At 35.7% G+C, this 21,621-nt stretch overlaps 1 protein-coding gene across 2 annotated transcripts in view; it reads left to right on the top strand.

Annotated features, from left to right (window-relative positions):
* Window positions 1–21,621, top strand: part of LOC121380668 (lachesin-like) — a 178,768-nt gene that overhangs the window by 10,334 nt on the left and 146,813 nt on the right. For both annotated transcript variants that reach the window (XM_041509612.1, XM_041509603.1), the window contains exon 2: window positions 7,259–7,989. In XM_041509612.1, coding sequence (XP_041365546.1) covers window positions 7,902–7,989 — 88 coding nt within the window. In that variant the 5' untranslated portion in view covers window positions 7,259–7,901. The remainder of the gene's footprint in view (window positions 1–7,258; window positions 7,990–21,621) is intronic.

The following is a 21,621-nucleotide window of genomic DNA, read 5'->3' as shown; positions in this document are numbered from 1 at the left end:
TCATCAGCAATGGCTATATATATACATGTCTGTCGTGTATATAACCACTTCTGTATTAAGTCACAAAGATGAGGCTATATATATACATGTCTGTCGTGTATATAACCACTTCTGTATTAAGTCACAAAGATGAGGCTATATATATACATGTCTGTCGTGTATATAACCACTTCTGTATTAAGTCATAAAGATGGCTGCGCCCATTGGGGTTTTATTTATGGAATTCATCTTTGTATGCAATATATAGCATAATGTGTTTACGGTAATCAATTCGACATGAGCACAAAATGATTCTTATAAAGTACAACATTGAGAAGTACAAAGATGGCCTTTTAACTGTTGCATGTAACTTATAACTGTGAATAATATTATAGATTACAAACTGGGTAATTAAACTTCATTTTGCCACAGATTAACACACTATGAGAATATATACATACACCCTAAATGTTTAATACAATCAATCAACCATTTAAAACTGAATAAATCACATAATTATATCTGTTATTATTATTATTTTAAATATGTTCTTTTCATTGAAAGAACCAGTGTCATGCAAATATGGCTATAGAAAAAAAATCCATTTACTGTGAATCATGGATATGGAATGTCAAAAGAGATAAGATTACAGAGATTATTGTTTAGGCCAGCAATATTGATACTGTATTCAAATATATTCATTGCCATTAACTCTAACCTGATGCAGAAAAGACAAACCTATTTTTCTAGCAATTTTCATAAATATTGTATATAATACATGTACATGTAACACTACCACACAAGTGTAATTATTTATTATAAAGTATCAGATTGCATACATGTCTAAACGCAGAAAAAACATGTAATCGTTTTCATGCAATATATTTAAAAAAACAAAACATAATGCAAATAAAGAACAAAAAGTTAAAAGCTAAAGTTTATTTTGTTTAACAACACCACTAGAGCACATTGATTTATTTATCATCAACTATTGGATTTGGTAATTCTGACATTAGTCTTAAAGGGACGGACCCTAGTTTTTAAACACTAAGGCATATTTTTCACTTAGACCCTAGTTTTTAAACACTAAGGCATATTTTTCACTTAGACCCTAGTTTCAACCCATAAAAATGGACACTAACTTTTGTTAATTTACAAACCTGGATACAACAAAGTGAAACAAGAGTCTGTGATGTTAAAATACCCTTAAAAATAGCATAAAACGCCACTCCATAACCATTACTTCTCAGACGCACATGCATTTTTAAAAATATGAAAAATGCATTTTGTGGTATTAGAAACAAAAAGGATGACCAGAAACACTTCGGTTGTTCAAAAATGGATCATCTAAATAATAAAATATAAGTAATGTTTGATTGTAGTGACCATAAATGACTCTAATAGTGAAAAACATGCCATAGTGCTTAAGAACTAGGGTCTGTCCCTCTAAAGATGAAACCTGCAACATGGTTTCCATGACTGGTGGTAGGCAAGTTATCTTTTATCTGCTCCTTGTTCAGTTTAATTCCCACACAGTCAGAAACTTATTTCTTGGGTGTAATAATAATAGTTATCCAATAGGTTTCAAGTCAGGAATATAGCATACTGATTAGGTATTGTAATAATGTCATTATACTTTAATTTCACACACAGTTCAAAACTAATTTTCTTGGGTTCTCGCCACTGTAACACATTCATACTGATACCAATGTTTTTATAAAGAGGCTAATTTATGTACAATCATACCATTATTCAACAAGTTGAGTCAGGAATCTGGTGTTATGAGGATTTACATGGAATGAGTTTAATTCGGATATATGTGTAGGGTTTCTATGGTCAGATTTGTTACTTAATCCCAAATAAACCCATTTGTTTGTGACAGCTGTGCGGAATATTAAGATATTTCAAGTAAGTAAGTAAATGACTTCAGAAAGCTTTATCTGCATGATTAGATTAGGTACGTACACTCAAAGATCACAAAGGCGTTAAAAGTCATTAGAGTATATTTCAATGGGTTTTTCATGTGAAAAAAAGTTTAAACGAAATGAAAGAATAAGGCTATAATGTGAAAAGAATCAGAAAACCCCCCAGGTAATTGACCGGAGGGATGTACAGGTACAGGTATACATAGCTCAGTGGGAGTATATTTTAATGGATTTTTCACATGAAAAAAAGTTGAAATGAAATGAAAGAATAAGGCTTAATGTGAAAAGAATCGAAAAAAAACCCTAGGTAATTGACTAGAGGGATGCACAGGTACAGGTGCAGGTGCAGGTGCAGGTACAGGTGCAGGTGCAGGTACAGGTACAGGTACAGGTACAGGTATGCATATAGCTCAGTGGTAGAGCGAGCACTTGCCCAAGGTACAATAAATCATAGGATTTGTTCCCATTCTCACCAGCTCACCATGATTGGGTTAAGGAAGGCCATGGTATGTACTGTCTTGCCCACGGGAAAAAGCATATAAAAGAATTTAAAAAGATACCTTGTTGGATGTTTTCAGTAGTATGTTAGACACCAAATAGCCATAGGTTAAGATGTGCTATGTTAATGTTAAACAATTTTTTTTTCTAAAGAAAAGAAGACTGACATGCATGTTGACACTGCCCGGGGTAGGAAATATCTCAGTGGTAAAGTGCTAAACTGATGCACAATCTACCATATCCTGGATTGACCCATGTTGGTGGACTCATTGGGCTATTTCGTGTTCTCCACAACTGGTATAACAAAGACTATATTATATACTATCCTGTCTGTGGAATGGTGCATATACAGTAAAGTATACTTATAACGAACATGCTTAGAACGAACTACTGAATAGAGCGAACTGATCGTAAAGTCCCGTTTTATCTCCCTATACATTAATAACTAACTTGTACAAATGTGTACAACGAACCACTGCTATAACAAACTAGCTATCATGGTACCTTCCAGGTCGTTATAAGAGTACTTTACTGTACCGGTATATATATATTTATACATAAATATAAAAATATGTTACTGCTAAACAGTAGCCCATAGCATGGCAGCAGCAGGTTTCCTCTCTCATTATCTGCTAACTGTCCAATGCCATATAACCATACATCAAAAATGTTTTGAGTGCCTCGTTAATAAAAACATTTTTTCTTGTGACACCGGGGTGTGTATGACATGCACTATGACTAACATATGTAAACACTAATCAATTCCCACAATGCCATTCATGATTGCCTGACATTAATTACTGCAGTCAATGGACATGATTCACAGGAAACGTGTGGTGGTGTTTTTTACTATCACAATTATATCTGGCATGGAGAGACAGGGTTAGTTGTCTGTTAATTACTAATATTCCTAATATACTCACACTGCATTATCAGCTCGTTAATAAGACACCGATGTGTTACAAATATACATGTACCGTCTTGAAGAGAAGCCAAAAGCCACTAATATAATATAGCATGGCTGCATGTCATATTTCTGCTTATCATATGTTATATGTTCCAAGACCATGCAGTAATTAATTCTAAAGAAGAACATGTATTTGTTTTGATGCTCAAAATGGTTGTAATGAGGGTCAAAAGGTCAAACATTAAATCTATCTCAATATACATGTATATATATATCATATTCAGGTATGGCAGACCAAAGGGGGGGGGGGGGGGGGCTACCAATCCACTTCATTTATATAGCCAATAATTCTGAATCAAAAATAGTATTCAGTTCTGAAATCATTGGTCCCCTCTGGTTGAACCGGTAGGAAACAAAAAATCTTAACTATTATACACAAGTATATATATATATATACATTGTATATATGCAAGTGATTAACTGACTAGGAATATATATCTGTTATGGCCAGAAACTATATTCCCGCAGTTTGCGACATGATAGCCGGGGTTAAAATACTGTCTGGTCTCGTTGCTTGCTTGGCATCCAGTGATCTGTCAATACCAATTAGCTGGACAAAACCCAACGGCCAATATCCAATCCAATATTTGTAAATCAAAACATTTTTATCACCGCACAGTGTCACGATTAATAGAAAAATGAGATGACTCTCTAAATATTGTTATCGCGCTCACTGCCAGCTGCAATTAATGTTTACGATTTGACAACAATTACATGTGGCTAGTTGTCTTGCGAGTAATATAATAATGTACGTTATTTTGATAATTTAATAAATATACAACATATATTTGATTGTCTATCTTGTATATATACATGTACATGTTGTATGTAATATAATAATGTACGTTATTTTGATAATTTAATAAATATGTAATATGTGTGTAATAGTTTTGTATGTAATATAATAAAGTACATTATTTTGTTAATTTAATAAATATGTGTTTGATTGTCTTATACATGTCTGTAATAATATAATAATGTAATGCTACATTATTTTAATAATTTAATAAATATATAATGTGTAAATAGTTGTACAATGGTGCTATGAATAATCTGTATCCATAAAGGTTACATTGTATTCAAAGGTGTCAGAAGCAAGGTGGGTGAAAATCACTTAATACAAAAGAACCTGTTTTATACTAACCTGTTATAAGAAGCCACCCTGCTATATATTTACTGTACTGTAGGAATATTAAGAATGAATCAATGAATGTTTAATACCCCCACACAGAATGTTAGAAATCTGAATTAAGCAGTCATCTGTCTTAACAAGCCACCTTTGTTATATTGCCTTGAGTGGCCGCTTAACCGAGGTCAGACTGTATATAAATAAAGTCAAAGTGCAATATACTCGCGAGTAACATAATTGCACGCCACATTATAGATCCAACCTCTATACAATAGGTGGGAAATGTTCAGTGCTGTTTATCATGAAATCTGTGGCCATCTAGCTGTGTTCACATGTTCGCTTTAAGAAAGCCACATAATCCATGTCGATACTGTGTCTCCTGTTTATCACCGACCATGTAACAGATACAAAAATGAGCGAAAGGCTCAGACAATCTTTTGGAAATAATGCAATCAGCCAATAGAAAATCATACATTCACTTCTAAAAGATCATTCATCAATTGTGGAAGTTCGATTCCAGAGTTCAAGTACCAGCAATTTATCATTCGTTGACCCATTTGTTCAACCACACAACATGCTTGACTGACCCCCATGTTATATTGAAGTTTTTGCATTGGTCACTGGTTTTCATACAGACATGTTTTTTAATACATCTGCCAAGTGCATGTAGCAGACGCACACAACATTTTGTGCTTTTCTGATGAATAAACATTATTACATCTTCCTTGCACTTACTTATTTACACTGGATGCATTCCAATATTTGTACATTACAAACCTTTCAGATACGTCTCGTAAAATAACCGTAGACGATAGTCATTCTGTTTTTCTGACATGTTTTTGAACATCTTCCATTAATCTTGATTAATAACTAAAGTATCTGTCTAAGTTTACGGGGAATGCTATGAAATTAAATCAGAATGAAATGTTGACTATGAGATCCATTTGGAGTTGGCTGTAATTGCACTCCAGAATACATTGTCATTTTTTGGTGTGTTTTTTTATCTGTCTGGTAATCTTTCTTTCCAATATAGAAATTGTGTATTTCCAACTGCCAAACTGCCAGTGGTTAAGTGAACTAAAGACATCTACTTACATGTATTTCCCACTGCCGAGCTTCATTACCAAGTTGGAAGTGCTGTGAATATCACAAAAAATAGTGCATATTGTTGATTGTATAGCAAGTACATTTACTGTCAATTCTTGAGACGATTTAATATTGTAGACATGTCATATAACTATTTATTTTTGTACTGTTGGATGGGTTTTGTGAAGAAAAACAGAATGTTGTATTGTATTACTATATGGTTATGAACAAAAATATTTAAATTAAAAAACAAAATCAAAAACATTCTTGAGCCTACATGAATAAAATAAAAGTTTGTTTTGTTTAATGACACCACTAGAGCACTGATTTATTACTCGTCAGCTATTGTATGTCAAACATTTGATAATTCTTACATATACTCTTAGAGAGGAAACCCGCTACATTTTTTTATTATTTCATAATTCATTTCATTTCAACTTATTTTCGTGCTTATATCCAATTAAGGTTCAAGCACACTGTTCTGGGCACACATCTCAGCTATCTGGGCTATCTGTCCAGGACAATGGGTTAGTTGTTAGTTGGTTAGTGGTTAGTGAGAGAGAAGAGGGTGTAGTGGCTTTACACCTACCCATTGAGTCCTTGAGAACTCGCTCTGGGTTGGAGCTGGTACCGGGCTGTGAACCCTGTACCTACCAGCCTGTAGTCCGATGGCTTAACCATTGCGCCATCAAGGCCGGTAATTTGATTAGTAGCAACGGGATCTTTTATATGCACCATCCCATAGACAGGATGGCCTTTGATATACCAGTCATGGTGCAGTGGCTAGAGCAAGAATGAATAAAATAATGCCAATTGTTACACTTATGAAGCAGTGGCAATGGTTCCATGTGTAAAATAACTGCTGACTCTGGACACTATAAGAATGTACTTTGCCAATTGATGACCAATGAATTTTTGTCAAACTTAAAGTTTATTTTGTCAATGACACCACTAAAGCACATTGATTAATTAATCATTGGCAACTGGATATCAAGACATGTCAAATGCCTAGGCTATAAAAATCATGTTGTTTGTTTATACTTATTTCCATGCTTATATCAAATTACGGTTCAAGCATGCTGTCCTGGGTGTACACCTCAGCTATCTGGGCTGTTTGTCCAGGACAGTGGGTTAGGGATTAGTTGTTAGTGGTTAGTGAGAGAGAAGTCAGCATAGTAACCTTAAACCTACCTACTGAGGCTGGTAAAAAACTTGTAAATGGGCATGCTATCTTTTTGCTTGTGCAACCTTTTAAAATGTTTGTTAAAATCCTTTTCTTATACATGTACTTCAAATTAATGATGAGACTGCAAATGGTTTATGGTGAAGACAACTATACTGCACATATCCACTGGCCACCTTAGCATGACAGTTCATACCCTCAAATATGATCATTTTCATAAGTCAGTTAATAGATCAGTTTATTTTAACAACAAAAAACACAAGTCACTATACTATCTGAAATCATTCACGTAACATGACTTACTATGATTAATGAAGGATACTTTTTTCCCCTCTAATAACTCCCTTGTGTATCTATACATGCCATGTGAGAATCTCATAATAAAGTAATGTTAGCATGAACCCACCTTCGTGAACCTGTCTTCCATAAACCTACCCAACATGCTGCAACTGAACTCCCGTTAATTATTCTATTTCCATCTCTCCTTTCAGAGGCAAACAACTGATAATTAAGAAGTGAGTCAACACAGAGCTGAATTCATCATCCAGCGCAATCATCCCTGCAGGAGGTGAAATGATATTGCAGCAACAATGGATAAACATGAAGCTTTCTGCAGGAAAAAAGTGTCCAGAATTCTCCTTCGACCATGCCTAAAATCACTTAGTCCAATTAAAATTTGTGCTTGATGTGAAAACAGCAACAACAATTCTTAAACAGCTTGTGGACAGTTTGTTTTCCATGATTTTTCGGATAAGCAGATTGTAAATATTTCCTTCCTTCACGAGTCTCACATTGTTGAACTGGTGTGTAATTTGAAAACAAGATAATCATTTCCAAACAATCATTATAGGATTGTGTTGAAAAATGTGGCCTCCAATTATCAACGGAACAAGTTGACCTTGAACAAAAGTGCAAGATATCGACATATACACCACTGAATAAAAAACAATTCTAAAATTATTTTTTAAAGGTATTGTGATGTGATATTAAATAAACCCCCATAAACTGTTGTTAAAAAGGAAAAAAACAAACATTGCCAAACATTTGTGGATTTGCTTGTAGTGTGGTCTAAAAAACCAAAACAATGATTGCCAATAAGTCTAAGAATGAGTGACGCCAGAGCACCGTGATGCAATGATGTCCGAACAGTCCTGTTCAATTCACGGATTATACTTTACCATCTCCTTGGTGGGAGTCGTACTGTGGAGCAGCTACATACCAGGTACGTCCTCTTTTCTGTCTTCATCGCCAGGCAACAGCATCGGGAAATTCCAGCATCTTTTTGCTTACCGGTAGTTAATAATAATGACATGATGGTCAGCATTTTATTTTATTCATTATTATTAATACACAGAGTTTAAGGAAAAAAGGAAACAAACAGAAAACCATGACTAAATTTATTTCCATATGACTGTACATTTGACATTTTAATAATTAATAGTCCTGAACAAACATTTACACCTGTCTGCTGCAAGGGATGTTCATCCGACTTATTTCCTTATCTGCAAGTATCAAATAGATTAAAATAATATTCTTCTCCATCACAGGCATAAAGATGTCAAGATTGCACTCTCAGAAATAACACCGTTTGTCACGACACATGCGCCTGTGATGTTTAGTTCAGTATTTTCTGCACAAGTCGCCCCAGTAGATCAGGCTTGTGTAAATAAGTGTCAGTACTTAGAAGCAAACAGAGGGCATTCACAGCCACACTAAAGAAATAAATTCATGTTTAAATGGTGAGCAAACCACCCAGAACTCTATAATCCAAACTTATGTCTGGTACATGTAATCCAACTCTGGTTTTGATTAGCCATGGGTGGGTGGCTAGGTGCTTGGGTTTTTTATTATTTAAAAAAAATAAAAACATGTTTTAGTGATTTAAAAACCCACCAAAAATTACATGTGGAAGCTCCTGGAATCCAAAGTTATAATGACAAAACGATAAATAAAAAAGCCCCAATCCTAACATTTAAAAGAAGAAATTAGTTTTAAAAAACACAATTAAAAACAAAGTTTAATGACAGAGTGAAAACTATTCAAACTCAACTTTTATAAGATGAAAAGCCACTCAAAATCCAATATTTAAAAGGGGAAATTATAAGTGAAAAATCCCAAACCCAACATTTAAAAGAGGAAATGAGTGAACATTATTTGAAACCTAGTATTTAAATGCAGAAATGAAGAGTGGAAAATCTTAAACCCAACATTTAAAACATTTATAACTGACAAACTATGATTTGAGTTTTGTTAATGATTAATCTAAACTATTATCAAAAGCTTGCTTCATGTGTATGGGTCTATCCAGAAATTGCTTTTGAAGGGATTTTTTTTTTAAAAGAGGATTTGGGTTTGTAATGAACTACCAAAGTGTATTTTATGAACAATATTACAAAAAAAAAAACCTGCAGAATACCTGAAAGGTAGTTTGTTCTTATCCATAAACATCCAACCCCTGAAATTTGTGACAAAAAAAAACACCTAAACACTGTTGCATCTGCAATGGCATTTTTAACATCATACTTTGTCATTATTTAACGTATACTGATATCATAAGATGATATGAATTTCAAGAACAGGTACACACCTACATGTACATGACACCAGGCCAGGCACAGCCTGTGAACATGTACAATATGTCCTTTTATAGCAGAAATTAGCTCATCATTTTACACATTGTTGCTCTGGTGATTAAACACAAATATTCTTATGATGTGGTATATATTTGTTCATATAGGTTACAAACATTATGATTCACATACAACTCATAAGCAAAAAAAATAAAAAAAATAAAATTATATTAAAATTTTTAATGGAGCTTTATTCTATAAGCGGTTCTCCTCCCACTGTGCATGAAAAGCTATTCCATTAAAACATCTTAAGATTTATTTTTTAAAAATCCTATTTTATAACCGATACCAGATCCAGGGCTTCTAGATTATGGTAGCCCCACTCCCATGGCTAGTGATATTCAGTGTTGGGCTAGTAAATAACTAACATAACTAGCCCGACGGCTAGTGGAAAAAAGATAAATTGTCAAAAAGTAAAGTTTGTTTTATTTAACGACGCCACTAGAGCACATTGATTTTTAATCTTATCATCGGCTATTGGACGTCAAACATATGGTCATTCTGACACTGTTTTTAGATGAAACCCGCTGTCGCCACATAGGCTACTCTTCTTTACGACAGGCAGCAAGGGATCTTTTATTTGCGCTTCCCACAGGCAGGATAGCACAAACCATGGCCTTTGTTGAACCAGTTATGGATCACTGGTCGGTGCAAGTGGTTTACACCTACCCATTGAGCCTTGCGGAGCACTCACTCAGGGTTTGGAGTCGGTATCTGGATTAAAAATCCCATGCCTCGACTGGGATCCGAACCCAGTACCTACCAGCCTGTAGACCGATGGCCTGCCACGACGCCACCGAGGCCGGTATAAATTGTCAAATGCTGCATTTACATATTTTGTAAATATGAATAACCTGCCCCCCTTTCCGCCCCCAATGTAAGGATTTTTAATCTCTGTCTCCCTCTTTAGGTGACATATCGGATTATTACTATTATTAAAATTGTATTTATTTAAAGTAGGGCTAGTGGATTTCTAATCATGGCTAGTACATTTTTAAAATCACTGATCCGATGGCTAGTGGATTTTTATAAAATTCTAGAAGCCCTGTCAGATCAGTCAGCAACCAGATCTTTCCAACAAAGAGCAGATAAGCAGAAAGTCTATCGTTCTGTGGCCGTTACATGTTTCATGATGAGATGTGGCTGTGGTCAATGGAAATCTCACATTAGTCAGCAAGGCATGTTACAGTATAAGGCAATAATCTCAGTTAATAATTGCACACAGTCAATTACATAGACACCGTGATTGGCTTGGATCAAAGCCAATTCGCCATGTAATCATGCAATTACACTGCTGATGATGATGGCCATGATAATGATGATGTAATATTTTCATGCTCATCCATGATTCCAGCATGCCAGTGCCATTCTGGATTGTCTGTCAAAGACAGAAACCCTGCCTGCACCGTATAATTACATAATTTATTACAGATTAATAGCAAGGAATCTTCTATTTGAATTTCTTCCCACAGACCGAATAGCTCATAAAGTAGTCATGTACCAATTGTTAAACATTGATTTTAGCATTGGCATCATAAGGAATTTATTAAAAAGGGATAATTTTTGTATTGAACTATATAATATATTTTATAGTCAATTCTTTTTCAAACCAAATGACATTATAGGAACTGCAAAAAAAAAGAAGAAGACAAAAATGAATAAAAACAGGGGTAGGGTGGGAAGGAGGGTGTCATCCACACATCCATTACCCCATGCATCAGTTGGCATGTGTGTCACCAGATATTTCTGAAGGGGGTTAATTTTGGTAATAAATTAGTACATTTTATAGTTAATATTTTTATTAAAAACAAATTTTAGGACTACAAAAAAATCCCACAAAATTGCCAAAAGAAATGTTATTCAGACCCCCCCCCCCCCCCATTTCCACCCTGATGACATAACACAGTGGAATAACTACATCACCAGAACATTTTGCAAGAAGTGAATTTTAGTAATGAAATAAGTACATTTTATGACCAGTATATTCATATATATTTCAAAGCAAAAAACAAGGAACAAGGAACAAAACTCAAAAAAGGGGGTTCATCCACATCTCCAATACCACACCCCTATCAACTGATTTGAAATGATTTAATGGGTTCTCTGAGTGGAATACCTGCTGGTATATCATACCTTGAACTGAAGTTCCGACCATTCATCCGCATGACGCTTGACAATTACGTTTTCCTGTCGATATACTTTTCAAAAGAATAACGGCTCTTGTCTAGGGAAATGGATCCATATTTTCAATCAAGATCTTGTTGAACCTGGCATGTTAGATGCATTTTCACAGTAACGTAACCACTTAAAAGACCTGCAAGACACGAATGGATATAGAATGGCTGGTGGAGCGGAGTATCCATAATTTATGATTTATATTTTTCACACTAATTTACCTTATTATACAGTAAAGTAGCGTGAACAGAAGTTATATAATAATCCCTGGATATCCTTTTTTAATCAATAACTAGTGGGCATTAAAAGTATGGAAATGGTGACACAATATGGCCTAGCCATGGCACACCCTATACTAGTATTCATTGCCAAATTGGCTAGTTGCTAATTTTTATACAAAGTAGCTATAACAATCAATATTCAATTGATTAATAAAATGTTCTTTAAATTGGCCTCTTTTGGATAATTTTCAACAAAATACTGTACATACATGAAAATTGGTTGAAACCAAATTATATCCAGTGTAAGCCCTGCCTAGCATGTAAACAACATGCTTCTACCATATATACTGTTATTTTCCATTAGCAGTGGAGTCGTTTTAGACTTTTACACAATTTTCACCATTTAAATAAAAACAGTGGATTTGACAACTGTTGGCTGCGCTCATGATGGGTGCCATGTAAAATAATGTACTGCTTCCATATAAACAGATAGTTTCCATTAGCAACAATGAGTCTTTTACATAAACTTCACCATTTACATCAAGACAATGAATTTGACAGCTAGTGGCTGCGCTCATGATGGGTGCCATGTAAAATAATGTACTGCTTCCATATAAACAGATAGTTTCCATTAGCAACAATGAGTCTTTTACATAAACTTCACCATTTACATCAAGACAATGAATTTGACAGCTAGTGGCTGTGCTTGTGATGGGTGTCACTGGTGGGGCAGAATATTCTCATCTTTCATAAACATCTGATACAATCATTGTTTGGGCAGTGATTCATGAGTGCAAGTCATCACAACTGTTTAAATTTCCAATGAGCTCCGTCTTGTATAGCTTTTAGATTTGTCCAACTAATCATGGAAGTGGCAGTCCTCCTATAGGCAAAGTAAGAAGGATGCATAATCCTGAGAAGTGGCAATCCTGCTAATGGTGAAACACCTGAGAGTGCTGAATCAGAACAGTCATGACACTATCAAATGTCCTTTTGACTATCTTGTACAGAGGAAACCTGTAAATTAAATGGTATCTAAAAGGATACTATCAAATGTCCTTTTGACTATCTTGTACAGAGGAAACCTGTAAATTAAATGGTATCTAAAAGCATACTATCAAATGTCCTTTTGACTGTCTTGTACAGAGAAAACCCATACGATAAATCGTATGTAACATGATACTGTCAAATATCCCTTTCACTGTCTTGTACAGAAAAAAACTCTTAAAATAAATGGTATTCAGTGGCCACTCAGTAATATTCTCTATATCACTGAGGCCAGTATTGTTTCTTGTATACTAGTCACATAAAAAAAATTGTAAAAAAAAAAATGGTTGCAAGAAGTAAAAAAATGAAAAGCCTATATAGATCCAATACAGAGCATTGATCCCTCAACCTCAGACAGATGCACCATATTACAAAGGAGACACTAAACCTACCCAGGAAGGAGACAGGAAGCCAATGGCTGCAGCAGCAAGCTCTCTCTTTTTATTTGTGTTTTTGTTTTGCCTGGGATACCCTCTCAGTATAAACAAATCAGCAACTCTGTAACACAAACATGTTTAACTGTATTGAATGTAAACACAGGCTAAATGAGCATTATGGAACAAGAAGGCAAAATTATAGAATTAATCAATTTTCTGATAAATCTCATATGAGATATTTGTGTATGGTTCTGATGATCCGGTATGGTGGAGGAAATGCAATCAACCTATGTACAGAATTGGAAGTCTGGGGATGAGCTGAAAACATTGACAATGTGATTCTGCAATGCCAGTTAGCTGCTGTAATTTTCACTCATAGTCTGGTGACCAGATTAACATTGTAACAGCTTTGGCAATGAGCAGCCTAGTCTAATCTGGTGGGTCAATTGCTGCTTACGATAAATCTTGGATAAAGGTATAGGTTTTAATATACATTCTGTTTGGAATCCACCACTGATACTGTCAAAGGCTCAGCACAGGGCAGATGTGCATGAACTTTAAGTAGACAGATATGTAGACACATGAAAACTGTTTGAAATTTGGAATAGTCTTTGTTATACAGGAAATAGTGATGCCCTATGGGTTTGGATGGAAATACATGAGCAATAAACCACATACTGTATGAAACATCTTTATATAATTTAAAAGTCACAAAATAATATTAATTTATAACCTTTGTTACTTTATTACAGTGGAATAAACAAAAAGATAATAAATGTTTCTTCTGTCAATATAATTATATTTGATGTTTAAAATATTTTTCTCTGAAATTTCTACATATATTATATATTTTAACTGTTTAATTCACTTTCAAAATAATGTTTACCTTTTTGTCCTACTACATTCAAAAGAAAAAAGAACAATATTGCCGAACAATATGCAATGCCTTTCGTGTCCTATGTGTTAAAACAAAGACATACAAACAGTTAGTTCATGTACTCTGACAACCTTTTACCCGGCAAGTCAAACACCAGCTTACATCAATACAGCAACATACTGATTAAAGAACCAAAGATGATAAAAAATAAATGAAGGGAAAGAAGGCGTCTTAATTAATAGCAGGTGTCCACACAACTAATTCCATGGTTATTCACATCAATGATATTTGGCTTAGTGTTACCTTGTGAATGGTGATAAAGGCTTCAAAATTTTATTAAATATTTTATAAAATGCTATTTAACATTACCACAGGTGTGATAAAGTAGTACTGGGTTGAAATAGGTTTCTTTTACAGTGTGTTGGTCGTATTTGTCAAAGGATTATTTTAGGGTAGGGTCAGGTAATGGGTGATAATACTCAAAAGCTACCACTATTCCAATGCTATCACCTATTTTCCAACCCTAGATATGCATACCTTACTAAAAATTACTACGAGTCTTATTCCCCAAAATGCATAGCACAGTGGTAAAGCGCTCACTTGATGCGAAGTCGGTTTGGGATCGATCTCTGTCAGTGGGCCCATTGTGTTATTTCTCACTCCAGCTAGTGCACCACGACTGGTACATGTACATCAAAGGCCGTGGTATGTGCTATCCTGTCTATGGGATGGTGCATATAAACATTCCTTGAAAAAAGTAGTCCATGAAGTGGCGACAGCGGATTTCCTCTCTCAATATCTGTGTGGTCCTTAACCATATGTCTGACACCATATAACCGTAAATAAAATGTGTTGAGTGTGTCGTTAAATAAAACATTTCCTTCCTTCCTTCCTTCTTATTCCCCAAAATGATACTGATAAATCCTATTGGCTCATGGACAATCTGGGGGAAAAAGACATACATTTATTGTACAGCTGGTAAGAATAACCAATGTGATGACAACTCTCAGTAATTTTCACTTTGGAAAGATGGCCATGGCATCTGGCTTTTACCTTAGTTGAAAACAAAATAATAAAATGTTTTACATATTATCAGCACCATGCATACTGCTCCAATACTTGAACTTTAGGAAATCTAAATGACAAAACCATAATACACGATCAAGGCCGCCATATCTCTGCACAATGCAGAGTCAAATGGGCATTTGGCAAAATAATGGTTGATTCCATGAATCTCCATCTAGAAGGTCAGCCACTCCCATGGAGATTCTTTACTGGAGATATTGTACATGTGTAAGTTCTGCCTGGATTAATGTTGCATGGCATACAAAAAATGACAATAACAACAGCAAAAATGTATATTTTGGGCAATACTGGGTTTCTTCTCCCAAGTTGGTGATAAAATAATAAATAATAAATACATTACATCTCCCACACATCTAAAATACTGGATGTAATGAAAAATGAAAATGGACTGATCAGTGAAAAGACTAAAACATTTGCTCAAAAGGAAAATTGTGACTTATTAATAAAGCCAGTAAATAATTATGTCCCTTGTGTGTTTATAATAACATGGAATTCCACTTGCTAATCTTCGTATTCTGTATACAAAGCAGTGCTGTGTAACAATGGCTCTATCAAAGGTCTTGGTATGCATATAGTTGCCCTGACGGCCGAGTGCACGTTAATATTCCTCGGAGGTATGCATCTGTCACAAGAATGTGTGATAACCGAAATATTATCTGCCAGTTATTGTGTTGGGTCATACCGAGTTTTTTGTTGTTTATATCAGTATAGAATTGAAAAAACAGCTCAAATTGCTGCCATCAGAACTATAATACATGTATTTGTGTTGGGTCATACCGAGTTTTTTGTTGTTTATATCAGTATAGAATTGAAAAAACAGCTCAAATTGCTGCCATCAGGACTATAATACATGTATTTATATATAATGGCAGGAAGCTCCAAAGATTCATATGTTTATACTGCATGTTAAAGTATGTGTTTTTAAAGAGTGGAATAACCTGGCATTAGGAGTGAAGAGTGTGATGAGGTCAGGAGTGTCTTGGAATCAATCTACAGTAAACACCCTCATAACCAGAAAATGGAATTCCCTCAAAACTGGCTCCTCTATGAATTGGAATTCTTTCAAAACTGTATTGTCTGTAAACTGGAATTCTTTCAAAACTGTATTGTCTGTAAACTGGAATTCTTTCAAAACTGTATTGTCTGTAAACTAGAATTCTTTCAAAACTGGACCATCTGTAAACTGGAATTCTTTCAAAACTGTATTGTCTGTAAACTGGAATTCTTTCAAAACTGGACCATCTGTAAACTGGAATTCTTTAAAAACTGGACCATCTGTAAACTGGAATTCTTTCAAAACTGGACCATCTGTAAACTGGAATTCTTTCAAAACTGGACCATCTGTAAACTGGAATTCCCTCAAAGATTGACAATCTAAAAACTGGAATTCTTTCAAAACCAGACTGTCTGTAAACTAGAATTCCTCAAAACATGCCCCTCTGTAAACTGGAATTCCCTCAAAGATGGACAGTCTAAAAACTGGAATTCTTTCAAAACTGGATGTTTTTCATGGTCCCTTTTTTAAATAATCATAACAGAACAGAACCTCTCTAAACCAGATATACCCTTTAAAATCATGGAAAATGTCATGAAGATTATTTTTCTACAGCATATTTTTACCCTGGACCATTTTCCCCACACATAGACAAAACACCATTATAGTGGAATGCACATTACATCCATTTACTTGTGTGTGTATAAAGTTGCACACTTGGAAGTGGATATCAGTATTGAAATACTGGAGAAGTTATCTCAGGGCTAGAGTTCGGCAATTGCCTTCATTAGCTAGCTAGGCTATCTCGTAACAGATAAAGCATTATACAAAGCCATGAACACTGGCAAAATATTTCATGATCGGATTGTCCAACTTGCTGCATGGAAGATTCTATTATTTCCACTGAAGGGTTCCAGAATTTATTTTTTTCATCTTATTCTTTTGCAAAACAACATGAGAGCATATAATTAAAAAAAAAAACTAAAAAAAATAATCAGAGATTCAGAGTATTAAATCTTTTGTAAGGTTTCTAATCTGAAACACTGATGCACTCTACAGATGTGATAATTATTATTATTTTATTTTTTGTATAAGCATCCTACTGATCCAACCGATGTAGCTTAGGTTTTGTCTTCATCTGTCTGTTTGTCCATCCACCTGTCTGGCTATTCATTCATCCATCTGTCTGTCCCATATACATAGTTTTCCGAACATTTGTTTTTTCACAATGCCTAAAGATATTCAGCTTAAATTTTGTGTATAACTTTATCACATACAATTACAGATCATGTTTGACTTTATGGGAATTTACCCATTTTTGACAGAGTTATATATGACCACTTGCTCCTTAGAGGTTTGAAAATGTGTTGTGCCCGATAGGGGCCATGTTGTTTTAGCAGTACTCTCAGAATGCTTGTTTCAACCTACATGTTACGCTTACAGCTACTGATTTCTCAAAGTTATTCAGTACTACAGTGTATATATGCAATGTTCCACAAACAGGATATCCACACCCTTTGAGCCTCTTATATACATGTATATATCCACTGAGCTCTGTTTGGTGTCCGTTTAGATTTGTCAAGCCATGTAGTCTGATGAGTGCCAGTCTTCCTACTCCTGGCATAGGATTGTAATATCCTGGGGAATGGCAGTCTTCCTACACCTGGCATAGGATTGTAATATCCTGGGGAGTGGCAGTCTTCCTACACCTGGCATAGGATTGTAATATCCTGGGGAATGGCAGTCTTCCTACACCTGGCATAGGATTGTAATATCCTGGGGAATGGCAGTCTTCCTACACCTGGCATAGGATTGTAATATCCTGGGGAATGGCAGTCTTCCTACACCTGGCATAGGATTGTAATATCCTGGGGAATGGCAGTCTTCCTACACCTGGCATAGGATTGTAATATCCTGGGGAATGGCAGTCTTCCTACACCTGGCATAAGGATGCAGTATCCTGGGGAGTGGCAGTCTCCATACATCTGGCATACGGTTGTAGTATCCTGGGGAGTGGCAGTCTTCCTACATGCATCATTATATATCCTGGAGAGTGGCAGTCTTCCTACAGATGACATAATGGTGTAGTATCCTTGGGAGTGACAGTCCTATAAATGAAGCACTACCCTCCATAAAACCCCAACAACAACAAAAACAAAACAAGCAAGCAAAACCACCACAAACACAGTGATTTGTGAAAACCACCACAAACACACAGTGATTTGTGAAAACCACCACAAACACACAGTGATTTGTGAAAACCACCACAAACACACAGTGATTTGTGAAAACCACCACAAACACACAGTGATTTGTGAAAACCACCACAAACACACAGTGATTTGTGAAAACAATCACAACCTTGCTAATGCCCTTTCAACTCTGCCATGAGTGGAGATATGATTTGGATCATGATAATGGTTTTGTCATTCACAAGTTTGATATATATACCAACCCTGTGGTAGAGTACAACTGTGTGCAAACACAGATCTCTTCTGGTGCCTAATGCTTACACTTACCACAAGAATTCACATTAAAATGTTAATTCATTTACATTGTTATTCACTGGACACCGATGTCTCAATTATCAGTGTTGCACGATTTTCTTTTCACTCCCTAAAATCCCTCATTAATATCACATCAGATTACAGTGTTGGCAAACACCAATAACATGTCTCATTTAGTTTATAGAAAAATCAATTTCCATAATGTTTACATAATTTCTGATTTCTGATCGTCCAGTGCAGTTGATCTGCGAAACAAAAGCTGATGGACATTTTACACCAAACAAGCAAATGATGAATTTCAGAATCTTTGTATGGTCTTTTATCATAGCAGTCAGTGAGTACAGGATGTAACTCAATGCTTGTTAGGGGCGGGAACTAGCCCAGTGGTAAAGCGCCCGCTTGATGCGTGGTCGGTCGGGGATCGATCCCCGTCGGTGGGCCCATTGGGTTATTTCTCGTTCCAGCCAGTGCACCACGACTGGTACATCAAAGGCCGTGGTATATACTACCTTGTCTGTGGGGTGGTGTATATAAAAGATCCCTTGCTGCTAATCGAAAAGAGGAGCCCATAAAGTGGCGATAGCAGGTTTCCTCTCTCAATATCTGTGTGGTCCTTAACCATATGTCTGACGCCATATAACCATAAATAAAATATGTTGAGTGCATCATTAAATAAAACATTTCCTTCAATGCTTGTTAGAGCTAGAGCATACCTGAGATGTGATGGCTCATATAGTAGAGGATACATTACTCAATATTGCTCAAAGTGCATGCACACTATTTTATCCTCCAGGCCCTACATGTATATACACTGACAAGACAAGAGCTAGAGTATGCCTGAGATGTGATGGCTCATATAGTAGAGGATACATTACTCAATATTGCTCAAAGCATGTGCACAATATTTTATCCTCCAAGCCCTACATGTATATACACTGACAAGACAAGAGCTAGAGTATGCCTGAGATGTGATGGCTCATATAGTAGAGGATACATTACTCAATATTGCTCAAAGTGCATGCACACTATTTTATCCTCCAGACCCTACATGTATATACACTGACAAGACAAGAGCTAGAGTATGCCTGAGGTGTGATGGGTCATATAGTAGAGGATACATTACTCAATATTGCTCAAAGCACATGCACACTATTTTATCCTCCAGGCCCTACATGTATATACACTGACAAGACAAGAGCTAGAGTATGCCTGAGATGTGATGGCTCATATAGTAGAGGATACATTACTCAATATTGCTCCAAGTGCATGCACACTATTTTATCCTCCAGGCCCTACATGTATATACACTGACAAGACAAGAGCTAGAGTATGCCTGAGATGTGATGGCTCATATAGTAGAGGATACATTACTCAATATTGCTCAAAGCACATGCACACTATTTTATCCTCCAGGCCCTACATGTATATACACTGACAAGACAAGAGCTAGAGTATGCCTGAGGTGTGATGGGTCATATAGTAGAGGATACATTACTCAATATTGCTCAAAGCACATGCACAATATTTTATCCTCCAGACCCTACATGTATATACACTGACAAGACAAGAGCTAGAGTATGCCTGAGGTGTGATGGGTCATATAGTAGAGGATACATTACTCAATATTGCTCAAAGCACATGCACAATATTTTATCCTCCAGACCCTACATGTATATACACTGACAAGACAAGAGCTAGAGTATGCCTGAGATGTGATGGGTCATATAGTAGAGGATACATTACTCAATATTGCTCAAAGTGCATGCACACTATTTTATCCTCCGGGCCCTACATGTATATACACTAGCAAAACAAGAGCTAGAGTATGCCTGAGGTGTGATGGGTCATATAGTAGAGGATACATTACTCAATATTGCTCAAAGTGCATGCACACTATTTTATCCTCCAGGCCCTACATGTATATACACTGACAAGACAAGAGCTAGAGTATGCCTGAGATGTAATGGGTCATATAGTAGAGGATACATTACTCAATATTGCTCAAAGCACATGCACAATATTTTATCCTCCAGGCCCTACATGTATATACACTGACAAGACAAGAGCTAGAGTATGCCTGAGGTGTGATGGGTCATATAGTAGAGGATACATTACTCAATATTGCTCAAAGCACATGCACAATATTTTATCCTCCAGGCCCTCCATGTATATACACTGACAAGACAAGAGCTAGAGTATGCCTGAGGTGTGATGGGTCATATAGTAGAGGATACATTACTCAATATTGCTCAAAGCACATGCACACTATTTTATCCTCCAGGCCCTACATGTATATACACTGACAAGACAAGAGCTAGAGTATGCCTGAGATGTGATGGCTCATATAGTAGAGGATACATTACTCAATATTGCTCAAAGCACATGCACAATATTTTATCCTCCGGGCCCTACATGTATATACACTAGCAAAACAAGAGCTAGAGTATGCCTGAGGTGTGATGGGTCATATAGTAGAGGATACATTACTCAATATTGCTCAAAGTGCATGCACACTATTTTATCCTCCGGGCCCTACATGTATATACACTAGCAAAACAAGAGCTAGAGTATGCCTGAGGTGTGATGGAGTAAAGAGTAGAAAGTTTGTAAATATAACTGATATGAATCTTAGAAACTACTGTAATAGCAGTGACTTAAAACGTTTCCTATACAGTAATTTAAATATTTGGTTATATTTCACAAACCTTGAGGTTACTAACAGCTTCGATCACCATAACTGATGCTATTAAATACAAGTTGAAGATAACAGATTTCACACATGTACAAATACATTCATCACTCCTAGCACAAAATGTTAAATTATAAGTTACGATAATTAACTTCAGGAAATAATCTGGCTATAAATAATGTAAGTGTACATTAGAGATTACACATGTAGATACTATTTCTAAAGTGAATGGTATGTTTGACTTAAAAATT

This window comes from Gigantopelta aegis, chromosome 2, assembly GCF_016097555.1.
Source record: "Gigantopelta aegis isolate Gae_Host chromosome 2, Gae_host_genome, whole genome shotgun sequence".
Taxonomy (NCBI): Eukaryota; Metazoa; Mollusca; class Gastropoda; order Neomphalida; family Peltospiridae; genus Gigantopelta; species Gigantopelta aegis.
Note: the sequence above shows the minus strand (reverse complement) of the source record. Positions and strands in the feature narration are given on the sequence as shown.